At 49.1% G+C, this 18,964-nt stretch overlaps 2 protein-coding genes across 5 annotated transcripts in view; one reads left to right on the top strand and one right to left on the bottom strand.

Annotated features, from left to right (window-relative positions):
* LOC116430304 (uncharacterized) overlaps window positions 1–16,602 on the bottom strand; it is a 57,097-nt gene extending 40,495 nt beyond the window's left edge. The window contains exon 1 of the mRNA XM_076372736.1: window positions 16,320–16,602. Coding sequence (XP_076228851.1) covers window positions 16,320–16,422 — 103 coding nt within the window. The 5' untranslated portion in view covers window positions 16,423–16,602. The remainder of the gene's footprint in view (window positions 1–16,319) is intronic.
* The window catches only part of LOC116424060 (uncharacterized), a 203,627-nt gene that overhangs the window by 65,085 nt on the left and 119,578 nt on the right, over window positions 1–18,964 (top strand). The gene's annotated exons all lie outside the window — the stretch shown is intronic.

Below are 18,964 nucleotides of genomic sequence, written 5' to 3'. Positions count from 1 at the left end.
ACGTATTATTCGTAGTATAATATTGAATATCAAATTTAATATCAATCAAACAGTTGAACTTTGTATTGATTATACGTTGAATCTTTCTGTTGTTTGGAGTACAGATTTTAAGCCACTCCGAAGTTTCTCACTAGAAACATTTCAACATTTTCTGATGAGATGAACACATTTTGTGAAACTCGACGAAAAAACACGTACATTGAGAAACAAAGCTGTTTTATTTCAATATTTCTCAAATTGACGCATTATACGTGGTATAATATTAAATATCAAATTTCATAGTTTCACTGTATGGAATCAAGTGGTGTGTCACCTCTCCAGTGCAAAGGGTTAATCTTCGAAACAAGGGAACGTCATTCTGTCGAAATGTCGACATTCGTCCTCAAAGGGTTAACCGTGTAATATTCTTTTGGTATTCCAACCCCTTAATTCCAATCCGGTGTTAATTCAGAGAGGTCTTCGGAAAGATAACGAACATCTGATCGATCGAGTACACTTTGTTTCATTATTCCCACGCGAGATTTCAGACACGCTGACCGATATATCCCGCGTCCGTAGAATATAAAAACCGAACCGAATCCGGCGATAATCGTTTCACGTTTAATCGGACGGTATAAATCGATCGTTATTCGGCGAAGTGGGTCCGCTAGACCGGAGAAAGGAACGCCGTCCCGCCTCGGAGATTCTATTCTCTTTCCGGCGGCGTCTAAATCTCGCTCGGCTAAGTCGCGAACGGGCCGAAATTTCGCGCGGCCGGGATCGAGCCGCAATAAACTGACCTTAATCTTCTCATAAAGTTTTCATGAGCGTTAAACCGCCGGCATCCGAGGTGTGCCGGTACGTGTTGCTCGAATCTCGATGGAAACCGGCGCGGCGTTTCTGCCGCGGAAATGAAAAAAAAAAAACGAGGAATCGCGGACGGGGACGAGTTATCTCGTCGCGAACGTCGAACGAGACGCGTCAGGGGGGTGGGGGGGATCGGGGGGGGGGGGTATAATCGCGATAAAATTTTTCTGCCGAGGATCCACCTGGGTAAATGCGATTACCGCGATGGATTGGGAACTTTATGCTCTTGTAGTATCTTTGACGCCGGGAAATTTGGTAGGGTAATGTGTTTAATAAAGTATAGCGAGGATTTTATCGTCCTCGGGACACTATGGAATCCCCGGCAGGATAATAAAGCTTCCTTTTGGCCCCGGTCTGCCGAGTTATTACAGAAACAAACAGATTTTTCGCGAATGACCGCTTACTGCAGCTGTTGCGAGTGTTTAGAGAATGTTTAGTATTTAGGGGATGGATTCTAGACATTGTTTAACCCCTTGCGTACTATTTACTTTCGTTACTCATGTAGCGTTTTACTATCGACAATTTGGAAGAAATGCAACAAAATTGTCCATTCTAAGTGGAAATTTTATTTGAAGATAATACACTAATACACGTTAACACTATAACTACCGAGCATTTAACACGATTAACACGCAATCCCTATAAAAATTGTAATAATTGATAATCATCAATTCCTTGAGACATTCAATATACTAGTGAAATGAACCTATGTACTTTCAAGATCATTTCGAATATTCAATGCATTTAAGACATCAATAATTGCTAAACAAGAAAATCGAAACCAGTCATTTTGATTGGTAGTTCTAGTATTAACGATTGAAATTCGACGTTTCCATAGCTATCAATCAATAATTACGAAATAAAAGCGTAGAGACCAGTCATTTTTACGGTAGTTTTACTGTTAAGAAAGTGGAGCACTTCTCCGACTTGTCCCGCATAAATACTCTCGCATTTTGTATAAGATTGTCAGGTCTGAACGAATCCCGCCCGCTTAGACCGGATAATATAAATCCATCTTAAAGAGGGTGGCAGAGGAAAAGAAGCAACAGCGGGGGAGTAGCTCTCGCCGCGGCGGAACTAGGAAAAAGGTTCATTGACGCGTCGCCCGGATGAGTGAAAGCATCGGTTTGTCCATTCAATTAGCCATTCTCTCCCCCGTCGCGTCCGCGGTAATGCTCACCGCTCGCCGCCGCATTCCCGATAGAAATGAGTTATTGCGGAGCGGGGGTGCGAGCGAAGCTCTGAATCGTCCGCGTCGCTCGTAGAGCAGCGACGCGCGAAACGTTGCGTTGCCAGCCTCGACGAGAGCCGAATAAATCGAACGATCGGAACGCGAGCGAGCGGAGGATCGTTCCGTGACAATGTTTCCTTTGATGGATGAAAGGATAGATTGAAACATCCGATCCTAGACGATCGAGCATTCTCATTACAACTGGAACATTGAATTCGACTGTGGATTAACAGAAGTAAAAATGACTGGTTTCGATTTGTTTCGTGGTTAATGTCTTAGAAGTATTGAATGTTTGAAATGATTTTGGAAATAAATAGTTTTGAGTACTATGATGAATGTCTGGAGAAACTGAGAATAATCTATTGTTACAATTTTTATCGAGATTACGTATCAATCGTATTAAATGCTCGGTAGTTCTAGTGTCAAATTACTCCAAAGATTCGATTCCTTTCTCATATTACGTCATATAATAGATAAGGAAATATAGATTGATGCTCGTATTTGATATTTGGAAGTAGATTTATAGCAAACAGAAATCTACACCTAGGAAATAAATGAAAGTTTGATTTTGCTCAGTTAGATTTTTATAATATAATTAATTAGAATCTAACTCTTTCTATCTTAATAATTTTCTACGCCAGTTTTATTCAAAGCTCTATCCACAAGTACCTAAAGTTCCAAACTCTAAAAAGTTCCATAACAAACTGGACTTTGTATCTAAAAACCCATGGGACTCGAACTGTTAACATTTCGACTGTCAAGCGAACACTCGTCGGAACAGTTTGCTTAATAAAGCAGAAATTGGAAAGTCAAGATCCTTCGTAACGATCACTTCACTATCTTCCCTATATCTCATGCATCCAATAAAACTTCGTTCGTTCGATACGTCACCGAGCAAATGAATGTTTAAGTTTCTGTTAACATACCGTTAACAGACAATTTTCCTCAGAAGCTATTCGATATCACCGGTTATTCCGTAATGAAATATGAACGTGGAACAATCGAAACATACTTCAATATATTTGCGCATACCGAATTCAAATGAAACTTTGGTTGTCTCTATATTCTCCCATATTAACTTCTAATATTCCGCTTTTGCAATATTCTACACTGTCCTACGTTCCAAAAAATTCAAACTAATAATACAAATGCAAACACGGGTTCACTATAACCGTCAACAATACAACCCTTAACACTAGATTTACGGAATCCGTCAATTCGACGAATATTGAATTTTTTAAACATTATTTAGTAATAGTTTAAGTCAATCTTGATTGACAGTGAGGAGGGTGCGAGGGTGAGAAAGACAGAGCGAATGGGGGTGTGTTAAAAGCGAGTGGGAACGCGTGCGAGGACATTTCGGCGAGAGACAGCGGAGAACATTTTCGTGCGTGATAGAGAGTCGTGTGGCCTTCGTGGTATTAAGTTGTATTTTTACGTGTTGTCCACATTGTTTCCTAATTCTCTTTTTACTGAAGATCCACCTTTTCAATATCTATAATAGTAGCCTCACTATAAACTTGGCTCATCCGGGATCACTATAATGTTTTTCATTACAAATACCCATTACTTTCTGAATAAATATTAACGACATTTTTCGCAACGCGATTGCTTATCTTATATAAATTAAGGGACAGAAATATTTTATTACGATGTTTTATGCGTTGATACGTTACACATGGTTTAATATTGAAAATTTTATAAGTTCGCTGCGTCGAATCAGCTGGCGACTGAAAGGCGCCTCTCGAGTGCAAAGGGTTAATCTCAAATTAAAGTTCGCATCGCTACGTGAAATGTTCAGATAAAACACCTCTGTCGCTTAATTTATCTATGAATTATCGTTGAATCAGTTTCAAACAATACGACCTGTATCTCGTCGGAAAATGTTGAATATTTCCGTTGAAAAACTTCTGAGTGTCAACACTTGAACGTGGGGGGTGAGTCCAACCGAAAGAGCATCGAAGCCCGGGAACAACGGTCGTCCGCGATTTTCCCGCGGAGCGGCTCGAAAGGATAAACGGTCGGATGAAGGTGTTTCGGTCGCTCCTCTCCGTTCCATTGAGCCGGCCGCGTAACGCGCGCACGATCCCCGGGTTCCCTCGGTTAACATACCGGAGACGGCGGTTGCAACTCATTCCCATTCCGAATCGACGGAGGATCGGTTATTTTGTCGCGTCCTTGTCGCGGCCACGGCGATGCCGCGCGCTCGCCTCGCCGCGCCTCGCCCTCGCGCTCCTCCTCTCCGCCCCTCTCGCCACGGCCTCGCTTAAGATTCCTCGGGAACGCGGCTGATTTAATCGTACGCGGATAACAATACCCGCGGCTGCACGCGACTGGGCATATTGAACTTTCGCGTCGTGAGAAGAAATAGAAATGGCCGTTTAGCCGATAACGCCTCCGCGCGCGAGACACCCTTTTCCTCTCTTTTTCCATCCTCTTTTTTTCCACGCCTCGCCTCGCCTCGCCTCGGCTCGTCGAGGGAGGATACCGAGCCGAAGCTTAATCGCTCTATAACACCTGCGTGCCGATGAAATATCCGAGCCCGCGGAACGGCTAGCCGGCCGCTCGCTTCTTTCGACGGTTTATTAACGTTTCGAAATTGAACGCGCTGCGCTGGCGTTCCTTTTCTGGGAGCCCGCCGCGAACCGCTAATTGAGATTCGGGAAATTTGTGCTGCCCGTGATGTTCAACGTGGCCGTTCACTTTTTGCGAACGTTCGGCGACATTGTTCGACGGCGTGCGCGCGAGTAGCCGGTTCCCGATTGGATGCGGCGGGCTTCGCGCGGGCAGTGGGAGAGAGTTATTGCGGACGTTGTTTCTGTTCGAGTGCGAAGTTGAAGGTTGATATTTGTGGTGGATGTGGGTCTTTGATAGGTTCTGCGGGTGTTCTGTGGGTTAGTGTAATTTGTGTTTGATTCCTTGAGCTTGAATTGTAGGAGTGTTGCTTGGAAATTGGTTGGAAATTCTTTGAATTCTTGTGTGACTCGTTTCTCAATTATAATCGATGCAATTAGTTTGCCAGTAGTAACTTATTGAAGGATGACAATTTTAGGTATATTTGCTCTAATAATTATTGATAACAATAATATTGAATGTTCCATTCCAAAGAATTGAACATTATCCTTAGATTCTCTCTAACCCCTTGGCCAATGATTCATTTCTCAATTATAATCAATGCAACTACTTTGCCAGTAGTAACTTATTGAAGGATGACAATTTTAGGTATATTGTATACGTTTGCTCTAATAATTATTGATAACAATAATATAGAATGTTCCATTCAAAAGAATTGAGTATTATCCTTAGATTCCCTTTAACCCCTCGGCCTATGATTTCTTTCTCAACTCTAACCGATACGGCTACGTCATTAACAATTTATTGGAAAAAGAGAAAAATTCTAATCATGTGATACCTACATTTCCTTTTAACTATAACAGTTGATTATAGAGAATTTACCTCGAATTCGAATGAACCGAGTACTATATATTCGTTGAATCACGTTGAAAATCTTCGCGAGTCTCGTACGCCAAGGGGTTAAAACCACCACGAGTCTGACACACAGAGCAAAAGATGACCACAATTCCTTATTCCACTACAGAAGAACCACGCAAATCGTATTACCGATTCAATCCAAACACCGAGCACAGACAACAAAGAAACACAACCCGCTACCAAAGCATCGCGCGTCGATTCTAATTAAAATCGTTCCCCGGTATCCGAAAAATGCGGCGCAGGAGGTCGACACATTTGCCCGCGAAGAAAGAGCATAATAACGCGAAACTGGACCGCGGACGTACCCGCGAATTCACAATTTCGGGCGCTGATTAATATAGAAGAACCCTGGCCGGGATTCAACTCGCCGCGTTAAAAGTCTCATTTCGCGTGACATTAAACTCCGCGAAAAACCTCTGTCCCGCCGGTCCCGTCGAGCCGGACGGGGGGGAACGGCGGCTAATTAAGAACGGAGGATTGAAAACTCGAAACCGGGATGCGCGTCGAAAGGGGAGCGGAAAATTCGGCGAAACTCGGGGGTGGGGGGAGGAGAATTTTTTCGGCCGTCGCGCGCGTCGAATCACCGCGAGACGGTCGAGCGTGTCGCCGAGGCCTAATTAATGAGGATGACACCGCGGAAGACGACGGGGCCGGCTCATTGACACGCCGACACCGAATTCTGTGCGAGCTTCTGGGGTCGTCGCACCGGCCGTATCGAACTTTCGCGTTACTCGGAGAAATGGGAAAGCCTTCGGCCCCCATCGATACGGTTTCTTTATGGGGATCCACTTGGACGACCGATCACCGATAAGCATCCACTCTTGGAATACCGAAGTCACTTTCCTCGTCACTTTTCCAAACGAATCGAACACTCGCGATGCATCGACACTTTTCGAGGACTGTCGCGACGGTCGCGCGAATCTGGATCACTGTACCGGTCACTTGCGATCGACGATTCCCGTGGGAACTTTAGGCACACGCGTGTTTAACTCTCGCTCGACAGTTCTTCACTAGAAATCAGTCAGTTCTTCACTGACATTCGATGATGAGATAGAGACGATATTTTGAGATTAACTCGAAGAGAAATTACAAGTAGAAAGCTAGTTTGTTTCAATATTTCTGAAATTGATGCGTTATACGTGTGATATTAACACGTTAGGCGCCATGGAAATCTTAAGCGTTTTCCTATAGAGTTTGTCTTTTGTAGCAAAGGAAAGTAGGAATAATTATGAATTGTTTCGCGTTGCAACGTTTGCGTTATTATCAACTTCGTTGCCTTGTTAAACATTTTTATTGCACATCGGTTGTCTTGTATGTTACGATTGGTTTTTGGTCGTTCTGAAGCGTCAGTCACCAGTGACTGACATGGCGCTTAACGTGTTAAATATCAAATTTAATAGTTTTATTGTAGGAAATCAAGTGAGTTCGTCTCCACTTATTACATAAATATGTACACTAATTTTGTGTATTAGTAATTTCGTACAAAGTGGTAGATTCTCAAACAACCTGGAATATGTAATTCAATCTATCGACGTGTACATGTCGTCGGCAATTATTAGTAACAAATGTTCCTCTGAGGAATTATTAACACTAGATTTACGGAACGCGTCAAACTGACGCATACTGGATTTTAGAAATATTATTTTGTAAATGTTTACGCTGATTTTGATTGACGCGATCGCACTGACATGTAGCCCAATTACCTACTATCGAATTTCCAGTTTCCACAATCTAAATAAACGGGCAATTCTTTTAGGAATAATAGAATGAAGTGTACAATAAATGCCCGTAAATCTAGTGTTACAGAAATTCATTTAGCACTACGCAAATCGAATTGTCAATCAATGAAAGTCTGAACAGATACTCTTGGAGTTTATAGCGAAATTTTCCAAAGTCGATTGAAGTGCTCGGTTTTGGTGTTAACACACTATCGGCGGGTAACATAAAAAAAAATTAATAAATTTAGGACTACTCACTGGTCAGGCTCTACGAAAATCAACGAAAAACATCATTCCTGCCCAAAAATTAGTGACAATGAAAAAAATCAAGCACTAGTAAGTGTTTTACTAACACTCAGCGTACGATCTGCATAAAAGGTATTAATACCCTTCCCGCCGATAGTGTGTGAATCATCAGTTCCAATGAATCTCGATTATCTTGAGGATACTGAAACACCCGCAGAGATCACTGTTTATAGATCACTGTTACTGCGTGTCTTCTGAAAGTTTGCAGAGAAGCGAAGGTTATTGTATCGCGGATTGTTTCGATTTTCGTCGATGAAGCTTCTTTTCGCATTGGTTCGAGAGAATGTTATCGGCGGCGAGTTATCGAGTTCGGCGCGCGAGAAATGGAGGAGTCTAGGCCCGAGCCAAGAAACACAGGTCCGATCGACCGCCGCACGCGGCAACACGCCGGGACGAGGCGATTATTTACAAGGAATCATTCATAAGTCCCTTTTAATGTCGGCGCGGTCCGCGCCGGGGCTAAGTTTAGCGATAAAGCGGCGCCAGAATGCGTCCATTGTTCGGAGCTTTCGCGAAAGCTCGGCCGAGGACCGCGTGGCATCAACGGCGCGCGGCAGCGAGCAACAGATCTCCTAATGGCTCGAAATATTCTCGATAACGGCGAAGTAAATGTCACGAGTCGATCGGGATTCTCGCGTTTCTTTCTCAGCCGAGCGACACGAATGACGGACGGACGGACGGACGGACGGTGTTCTATTCAGGAAACCGTCGGGTTGTATTATATACGTTCCCAGCGATCCTCGGAACCGCGCGCGGGGCAGCGATTCAACGGAACGGCAATTAAACAGGAATTGATTTCTTCGCTCGAGAATTTTAATTAGTCGCAATTGAAATATTAGCGTCTTTAAATTCATTCGTGGCTCCCGTGTTTTCCGTCGCGAGCGCATAAAATCCACGGTTTAATTATGACATTTTACGCGGGAGAGGGACCCGAGGCTCGTCCGAGCCGGTAATTATTTGTCGGTAATGCTTGAAATTCATTCGCGTCTTTAATCGCCGAACGATCCGGTTATCGGGAGCGTCGACGGAGTCGGAGCGCACCGCTCGAATCCGCGGACGTGTCTGCGCGTTGCTCGCCGGTTCTACTTATCGCGATCGCGAATGTATCGGATAAGTTTCCGGAGACTTCCACTGTATGAAACCGGAGCGGTATGAAGTTCTCTTGGATACTTTCGACTGAATTTTCTTGGGGACCATTGCTTTTCGGGAGTATTGGAACTTCATCTTGGAATGTCGGACACGTTGTTTCTCGGATAGTAGCTGTGAGAAATTGTTCGCTGCTCAACGTTGATCGATTCATTGCTGTTCTATTGGTAAAAGCTATTACCAATTTCTAAATCAACATTTCTCTATAACAATAGCTTCCTTTTTAATATATATTCAATTTACACAGCTACTAACTCGAAGAATTAAAAAGTTCCAATGCTTCGAAGCATTCTGAAACTCGAAGACCTCAAAGCCTTCGAAAATCTCTAAGTACCATAAGATTCAAAGAATCAAATCATTTCTGTTCGATAGTGTAAAAGATAGCTATTACCAATTTCTAAATCAGCATTTCTCCATAACAATAGCTTCCTTTTTAATATATATTCAATGTACATAACTACTAACTCGAAGAATTAAAAAAGTTCCAACGTCTCGAAGCATTCCGAAACTCGAAAACCTCAAAGCCTCCAAAAATCTCGAAGTATCATATCTTCAAAGAATCAAATCAAATCTTCCCCAATCCCCTAGCTAATAAAGATGCTGCTCATAAAGATCTTAAGCATTCTTACGCACGAGCGAACCTCCTGGAACCGAGAAATCCTCCCGATCCTCGCGACGCGAAAAAAGTAGATTTCACGGTTCGCCGTGGAAGCGTCGATTGTTCTTGGCAGAGTCCGCGGAAGGATCGTCGAGCAGGCGTCGCGTCGTTGTCGTCTGTGGTGGTGGTTGTAAAAAGCGCGCGAGGGTAGAAGCGCAGTATTGGCAGGACCGCGCGCGGCAGTACTCAGGAGTTAAAATCACTCGTGGCGCTCGCGGAAAACATTCATTTGCAAGAGCAAACATTCGTCGCTATTTATCGAGTGTCAGAGGGAATACCTGCGGCCCATTTTCGTATCGAGCGCCGAAGGGACCCGGGTGGTGCGGCGCCGCGGAAGGAAAAGAGACGAAAAAACACGAATCGGGCGCAACAAAAACATAACTTTTCCGCGATGGCGGCGGCGAAGGGTGCTCGAGGAACGAGTGGGTCCTTCTCTAGTATTCCATCGGTGTTATATAGCTCGTCAGATCGAATGTTTGTTTTCAGAAAAATAGACAGAAACGAGACGCGGTGCCGCGCCGCGCCGCGTCGCGCCTGTAGCACGCATTCACGAAGCCGAAACGTCGCCCCGTGTTTCGCGTATTTCAATTTTTCTTTTTTTTCGTTCACTCCTCTCTCCGGGCTTTGTCCCGTCCTTTATTATCCCGTCCCGTAGACACTTTGTTTTTCAACACTTCGCTCGTCGCGCGGCCCGCGTTGTTTCACGGGCGGACGCGGGCGGCATCGTCATCGGCAACGGGATCGACCGCGATACTTCGCGCCTTATCCGCGACGAAGATGGGAGACCCTTCGATCGACGATCGATCGCGACCGGCATGGGAACCGGGAAAAACGGGACGAATGGATGTTTTTCTGGGATGTGTGGAGAGAATACAATTCCGAGCTGGGAGTATGCTGGAACCACCAATAATGCGAGCGTTAAAGTATTGGGGAGTAACTGTGGGAGATTCTTTGTGAGAATGTAACACGGAGTTAAAGTTGGATAGTGGTAGAAAGGGAAGTTAACGCGAGACTTAACCCTTTGCGAAGATTCTTTGAAATATACAAAATATTCAGCAGATGAAGCTAAAGTGTATATCAGTTACTGAAATGATAGGAAGAAGAGAGACTACGTGCTGATCTCTTGTTCGAGTAATTAAATTATTTGTTTATGACTTAATCTTCGAAACATGAAAACTTCATCTGAAATGTCGACATTCGTCCGCAATGGGTTAACGAGAGATCGGTATGGAATTTTTTAATTGCGTTGTGTAATTCTTTCCCCTAACGAAGAATGCAAGGACATTGTGCTTAGTGAACGAAGATGATGGATACTAAGGAATCATGAAGTCAGTTATTAAGAGGATGACTTGTTCCTAAGATACCAGTTGATCGATCCTCAAAGTTCATTCTTCGATTTTCTCTGAAGGATATCTTTAAGAATCATGTTCTGATAGTGTCCAGCGAGTAGACCTCTAACTTAGGAGCAAGAGAAGATCATCCTTGCATCCGACAGCGAGCAAGATCGGCTTATCGGAATCGTAACGCAATACGGAAAGCTGCGAGATTGTCGGCAAGGGAATTCTAACATTCAATCCGGCGAGGTTAAACGAGATCGCGGAGGCGATAGGACGGCGATCTTGGCATAGCCGTCGCGGACAGAGGTTAAATCAACGCACCGCGTTTAACTCTTGGGTTTCTAAACCTGGTACCCCAAAACACGTCTATACAAAGCAACCATTCATTGAATCAAGACACCTAGAAAAAACCATCCCTTAACCCTTTGCACTCGAGAGGTGCCTCTCAGTCACCACTAGATTTGATATAGCAAAATTATAATCTTTTGTATAACACTGTGCTGCGTACAACGTATCGAAATGCGACATATTGAAATAAAATAGCTATGATTCTTAATTTACGTACGTTCTTTCGTTTGTTAGTGTTAAAGAACGTCCTTTATATCTCATTGAGAAATATTGACAGTTTTTCACTAGAAATCTGCGAGTGCAAAGGGTTAACTAAAGACACTCATGCCAAGAATCATCTACTGATCGCTAATTTTCGCACGCCATCCCCTCAATCGCATTTCACTCCATTCAACTCTTAGATTCCAACACCTACCACCCTAAAACACGTCTATACAAAGGCACCATCCCCTAAATCAAGACACCTACTCCAAAAATCATCCTCCGATCGATGATTTTCACACGCTGTCCGTTCAATCGCTTTTCACTCCGCTCAACCCACAGATTCCAACACCTAACACCCGAAAACACATCTATACAAAGCAACCATCCCCTAAATTAAAACACCTAGACGAAAAACCATCCCCCAACTAAACACATTTATGCCAAGAATCATTTTCCCATCGTCAATTTTCTTCCTCCATCCCCTCAATCGCATTTCACTCAGCTCAACCCTTAGATTCCAACACCTATCACCCTAAAACACGTCTAGCTAACAGAACCATCCCCTAAATCAAGACACCTACTCCAAAAATCATCGTCCGATCGCTAATTTTCACACGCCATCCCTCAATCGCATTTCCCTCCGTTCAACCCTTACATTCCCAAAGCAACCACCCCCTAAATCAAGACAGCCACTCGAAAAATCATGCTCCGATCGATGATTTTCACATGCTGTCCGTTCAGTCGCGTCGATTCCTCCGGTCCGGCTGATACGGAGCAACGTTCGCGCTCTTATCGCCAGAAGTCACACGATAAACCCGTCGGCGTTTATTCTCCAAATAATCGCGGCGCCCCGCGGGCCGCGCGGCCGGCCAGTTATTGAATAAAAACTCGGGGAATGCTAATCTGGCCGGGCCACACGCCGCGGACGTAGCCGGACCCCGGGATCTCTCTCTCGATCGATCCGCGTTCGATCCCCGCTGTCCGGCCTCTATCCGGCCGCGGCGGATCGCGGAAAACTCGAGGGTCGAGTTTATCGTCCGGTTAATAATTGCATGCAAATCGGAGCGCGGCGAGTCGCGCTCGCTCGCACGGAGCTGCCTTCCACGCTTCGCGGCCCCGATAAGCCGAGCATCGCCGCGGACCGTCGGGAATAATCTCGCCGATCCGCGGCTCGGGAGAGGGGAACACGAAAATACGGGCGCGGAGGGCGGCGGGGGGCGGCGGTAGCGGCGAACGCGCGCGGGAAAACGAACATCGAGATCGTGGCTCGAGATTCAATTCGGCCGATCTCGTGTTCGCAGGCGGCACCGAAGAAAGTGCTCGTCGACGGCGAGATCTCCGATACAGGGCAACGGGGATCATTCGCTGTGTTTTCCTTAGCGTTTCTGTTATTTACGAGTGTGCGAATAGTGGAATGCCATTGAAACCGAGATCGGAGATAGAAACCGATAGAGTTGCATTCTTTTCGAAGATTAAGAGTTTCATAACCCTTGTAGCGAAGAGCACTCGGTTCTAGTGAGATGAGGCAAGAGCTGTCGCTGTCTTTATCGGTCTAATTGGTTAACCGTCGATAGCATGGTAACACTAGGCTTAAAGACACTCCTATTGCTATTAGAAAAATATTCCCTCAGATCTTGGAAACTACAGGATGATCATTTCATTTGTTTCGAGACATTTCGCAGCCTGCGAATAAAACGTTGTAACTGTTATTTACGAAAGCCAACTCCAGACATCGCACAAAGCTTCTAAAACACGATTAGACCGGAGGTTCCCCTAACCGCGTCGATCAGGATCGCAAACGTTTACCGAATAATATTGACGGAGCTCCCGTCGAATTAACATGTCCCCGGAACGGCGGCGTTAACATCGGAAATGCACGCGAACGGATGAGAAGTGGCCAATTAGACCTGCATTCCTCGAGCGCGGTAACTGGCCGGCACCGCGGGATAGGTGTGTACCTCGGAAATAAGCGGAGTTCCAAAGTCCGATCATTCGTGGGTGTTCCCCGGTGTCGTTGGTCCTAGCCGGGTAGTGTCCGGTTGCCGTTGGCCGCGGATGAAAGGAGAAAAATCGAATGAACGGGGGGCGAGAGGGGGGCGAGGGTGAGGGAGCTCACGTCGAGATCGCGGCCCGAGATTCTAGCGGGATGATCTCGTGTTTGCACGCACTGTCGCAGAGAGTAGGTAGGTGTACCTCGGGAATGAGCAAAGTTCCACAGACCGATCATTCGTGGGTGTTCCCCGGTGTCGTTCGGCGCTGGCCGGTCGGGCCGGTAGTGTCTGGTTGTAGCTGGCCGCGGCTAAACGAAAACCAATCGTTCCCGCTCGTGTCCCGATCGACTCCGATAACGATCCGGGATCACCGGCAGCAGCAGCAGCCGGCGCCCGATATCATCCCCGCCGTGTCAACCCGGCGAGAATGATCCTGTTTCGATGACGACGCCGGAGAGGAGGAATATATCGCGATAAACCTACAGCGGGATAGATAACGTTCGCTGCTTGCCGCTCGATACAGCTGTGCGCGGCTCGTGTCTGCCCTTTCTCTCCCCCGTTCCTTGTGTACTCGCTTTTTTCTCTGTTCTTCCTTCCCCCGGGTTTTTTCCGTTCGCCCGTTTCATTCGTTCGTTCGTTTGAAGCTAGATTACAATTCGACGCTTCATAGAACGGAAACAAGTGAATCACTGGCCCGGCCGCCGCGTTTTATCCCGTTTCCGCGTGCGATTTTCACTTGGTCCTCCGCGCGACGTCCGAGGACGAGGCAGCCTGTCAGACGTTCCATCCCGGCGAGAGGACCCGCGAAATTTCGTCCGCTTCGCGCGTCACCGGAGCGTGCGGTCGGACTATTCCTCAGAAATTTCCAACGGAGACCTTGAACCTCGAACAACCGCGAACGGGGAAGCGGGTTCCGGTTACGCGATACTCGAACGTCGAGATTCAACTTTGATCTTCGAGATCCTCCGAAATCCGACGATCTTCTGGTATAGTTCCCTAGATCCCGTCGAGTGGAGATTCCCTTCTGACTTCTAACTAGAGTAACACAATCTCACGATAGCGAACCGATCACTGTCCACACAGTCTAACGATCGAACACCCAACGATCTACACTCCGAACGATCTTACCGATCGACGTTTAGACGTAAACGCAGCGTCGAAAGGGAGAGAGCGAGATCTCCGTCGAGAGCATCGCGTTTCCTCTATCCTCTAAAGTTAGCCGGTCCACTGGCGATCGGGGATCGCGTGTCGCGGCGCGAGGGGGCCCGTTGGTTTCCGCGGGATCCACGGCGACGGGTCGTGGGCAGCTCACGATCCCACGAGGGCCGTTCTCTCTCGGTCAGGAGCGGCACGATCATCGGCACGGCACAAGTTCTCCGTCAGCGAAACGTTCACCTTGACCAGGCCGGGCAGCCGCGATCGGCGAGGCGCGGCGGCGGCGGTTTACACGCGAGACTCGGCCGTAGCCGGCTGGGAGGGTCGGGCAACGTTCAAACGATCTTGCTCAGTCCGGGACGATCGGCGAGCGAAGGACTCCCGGCGGCTGGTTCTCGATTGATACGCGACGACGACGCGGACGCGCGCCCGGAGAAAGAGACCGTGTAACCGTCGAAAAAATGCCCGGTTGCTGGCCGACGCGTCGCGCCGCGCCGCGCCGCGCCTCGCCGGATCGAACGAGCGAGCGGTTTCGTCACTCTGCACTGGCGAGACGATAATTTCAGAGGCGATTAGATGACCCAACACCGACGATAGCTAACGAGACCGTATTTTGCGGATCAGCACGCTCTGCTCGCCTCTCGCTCGCGCCCGGTTCCCGCGTTAGCGGCCCTCTCTGTCTTTTCCGTCTCCTCTATCTGCCTCCTCCCACTACTCTGTCTCTGTCGCCCCTCTACCACGCGGCATGCCTCTTTCTTCCGCGTGCACGGACTCTTTCCTCCGCGAATCTCGAAGATTCATCGCGGCGTACGGGACTATTCGATTAACCTAGGTCCGAGGCGTACCCTAACTTCAACGCTACGGCTATCGGAAGTTTGCGGAAACTAACGGCTGGTTCATTGAGACTTCAACTGACCTGCTCGAGTATCATTCTATCGATCTCCACGGGGATCTCTGAGAATTGTTAGAGACAGATAGCCCCGCTTAGCAGCGACGTTAACCTATCGGATAGTTTGCTCGACGCTCCGATCGGAACACGGATCGAAAGTATTCCGACCGAAGGACACCGCGGATCCTCTAAATCCAAGCTGTCGCAAGAATTCCGCGGGTGCACAGAGACGCGCGCGAGTTTAGAAGCGGGCACGTGTCTAGCCAGCGGCGTGTTTTAATCGGTGCCGGGGAGAGCACTTCTGCTAGTAGTAGATGCCGGCTACGGCTGCCTCTGTCTGTCTGGCTGTTCGCCGCTGGTAGCCGGCCGGCCGGCCTACGGTGTGCGTGCGTGCGTGTGTGTGTGCATTGTGTGTAGGAGGGGCGCCGTGGAGCGAGAGGAACAACGCAGACGGAGGAACGGAGAGGGCAAGACGCCGAACGGGACAGAAGAAGGGAGAGGAACACGGTGAAAGGGACTGGAAAGGAGAAAGAAACACGGAGAAAGGCGCGGGGACGGTCGCGGACACGAGAGAGAGAGAAAGCTAGAAAATACGAGAGAGCGAGAGGTAGAAGACAGAGAGAGAGAGAGTGGTAGGGCGGGAAAATTCGAAAGCGCGCGTACGGGAGCGCGCGCTCCGCGATGACGTCCGCGGCGTCGTGTCGTTTTGGCGAAACGTGGACGACGCACAGGTGGCTGCGTGCGTGATTTCGGGATGATGACGGACGGGGGTTGGCGCGCGGGACGGCCGGAGGGGCGGCGAGTTTGGCGGGTAAGTCGGGTCGAACTGTCGCGGCGTTTTGATCACGGATCATCCCCCTCCGGACCGGTCCTCCCCACACGTACACACACACGTACCACCCTCGCGTAATCCATTCTCGTGTTCATTTCTTTTTCTACTCCGTCGTCGTTGTAGCCGTTGATGTTCGTTGTCGGTGTTGTTGTTTGTTGTTACTCACCGGAGTTGTAATATTCCTTAAAGTAGCGTGTCGCCGCACGCTGGACGATCGAGTAATACAAGTTCACGTACGACGTCGACTGGTTCTGTGCGGAGAGCGCCATTTACACTGATTTTTTGGTCGCGCGTGTTTCACCGTGTATATTAGCAAATGATGCTTGTGTATGTTACATACACACACACCTAATATCTATGTATATATATAAATATATATATATAAATTGTGTATAATGTATATATATATATATATTTATTCGAATTCCTTTTTTTCCCTCAGAATCCCGTCCCCTTCCTCCTCCTCATCCACCTCCTCCTCCTCCTCCTCCTCCTCGTCTTGTTGCTGCTCCTCCTCCACGGGTTTCTTTTTATAGATTAGAACCGCGCGCGTATACGTGCACACACGCCGGCGGCTGAACACACGCGCGTTTTCTAGGTGTGTAATCGTCGTGTCTGGTGGCGGCGTATGTAGATTCGATACGGCGCGCACGTTCGCGTGATCACGACAGTCGGGCGGGCGGGCAGGCAAAGATGACGCGGCGGCCGAACGACGACGAACGCGCGAAACCCGTCGTCGCTGTCCTCTTCTCCCGGTTAGTGTGCACGTCCGAATTCGTGAAACGTGCACTCCTCCTCGCGTCGTTCCCTCCTCCTCCCTTTCTTTCTTCCGCCCCTTTCCGCCGGCTCCCTCCGTTTTTCCACTGGTCTCCGCGCGCGTTTTCCCGCACACGTTCCTCTTCCTCCCCCGGCTGTTCCGCGGCGGTCGTTCCCTCGAAGATGAAATCCCTCGTCCCGTCGCGCGCGCGGTTTCCACCGCGGTGTTGTGTCCGTCGCGGTTTCGCGCGCGGCTCCGTGACGATCGACTATCGCCGGACCGAACGGAAAATCCACTTCCTCCCTCGTGCTCTTTTCTAATCCACCGGTTCCTCCTTCGTCGTTCCGATTCTCCGTTCGTCGCACCCCCGGTCTTCGTGTTCCTCTTCGGCGCGGCGTTCACATCCCCCAGCGATCGTATACAAAACGAAACGGTTCCGCGTGCAACGTGTTCCGTACCCGCGTGCGTACTCCGCCGTGTGTGTACGTCGTCGTCGTCGTCGTCGTCGTCGTCGTCGTCGTCGTCGTCGTCGTCGGCTTGTAACGCGCGTGTATCGTCCCTCTCTCTCTCTCTCTCACTCTCTCTCTATCTCTCCGGTGTTCCTCCGTCGGTTCCCCTTGTTTTCTTCCCTCCGACTTCGAACTGTTTATATCCCTTTCACGTTTCGACTTGCTCTCGCCGCTTGGTTCCCTTCGTTACTCGTTCCGTCCCCGAGAAAACAGAGACCTGCGTTGTATATATATAATACACGTATGTGTGTGCGGACAGCGTGCGCGGCGGCAGAGAGAGGGTGGAAAAAAAAATGATAGAAACGGACGAATTTCGATGAATTCCCCACGTTCGTCGTCGTCGACGGTGTCGTTTCCCCGGTGTACGGCCTTCGAGCAGCGAGACGGTCTCGCGTGCCGGCAAGAGGCCCGCGACTTTAATCCTCGGCACACTCGCTTTCGGGTTACCCGCGCCGGTAGACACAAACTCGGTAGACTCGGCCTGAGCCCCCCCGAGTAACTTCGCCAAGACCGAGACACTGGCGAGCTGCAGCGTTGCCACACTTCCGTCGCCGCCGCCGCCGCGGTGCGCGCTCGCGGAGTGGGGATTTTCTGGACTGGTTCGTTCGTTCGTTCGTTCGTTCGTTCGCTCGCTCGCTCTGTTCGTCCGTTCGTTCGTTCGTTCGTTCGTTCGTTCGCTCGTTCGTTCGTTCGTCCGTTCGGCGGGTTTGGGATGGTAGAGAGACGCGCACCGCCGTGCCGGGAGAGAGAGGACGAGCGAGAGGAGAAGGTGCCGGCGTCGGGCACCGAGTGGTGATGGCGGCAGGGGCGGATTCACGCGACTCTCGGGCTCCTCTCTTGCCGCCGCGCGCGCGGACCGGCCCGGCTCCGCGCGCTCCGGCGCGCTCTCCTCTCTCTAGTCTCTAGCCTCTGCACCGGGATCATCGAGAGGGAGAACCCTACCGGCGCCGGTTTAGACCCCCTTTCCTTCGATCATCCTAAGCTCCTCGCTCCAGCGAGCGCTACCCCTAGCCGATCCCGCGTGCACCGCGCTACCAAATCAGGCCTGTCAACCGGTTCAACCTTGACTCCAAACATCACCGTCCCCTCTAACCCAACGCTACATGGTAGCAAACTTAGGGGATGATCTCCGAAAACGCACACTGCCATCCTACTCATCACCCCTAAACGATCGACATACTCGAACCGTGCAACGGTAATCCCAGTGTCCTCCGGGGTACCAAGCGTGCACCAGAGATCGGCCGAGAAATCGCGAAAGGATCCAGGGGCGGTGAAACTTCCGCCCCTGGCGTACGGAGCGGAGGGTGGTGGCGGCGGGGCCGGTGGTGGTGGCGATGGCAGGCGCTCGGTGGTGGTGGCGGCGGTGGTGGTGGCGGGTGACCGCGCCGGAGGGAGAACGAGACACGGGAGGAGAGGACGCGCACCGCGTGCAGCGGTCCGGGGTGGGGGTACGGTGGCAGCGCGGCTGAGTCGGCCGCTGGAGAAAGGAGGAGGGCCGGCTCCGAAAGGAGGACGGAGCGAGAGAGAGGCAGACACCGAGAGGAG

This window comes from Nomia melanderi, chromosome 12 (genome assembly GCF_051020985.1).
Source record: "Nomia melanderi isolate GNS246 chromosome 12, iyNomMela1, whole genome shotgun sequence".
NCBI lineage: Eukaryota > Metazoa > Arthropoda > Insecta > Hymenoptera > Halictidae > Nomia > Nomia melanderi.
The sequence above is the reverse complement of the archived record's forward strand: the minus strand, read 5'-3'. Positions and strand labels throughout refer to the sequence as shown.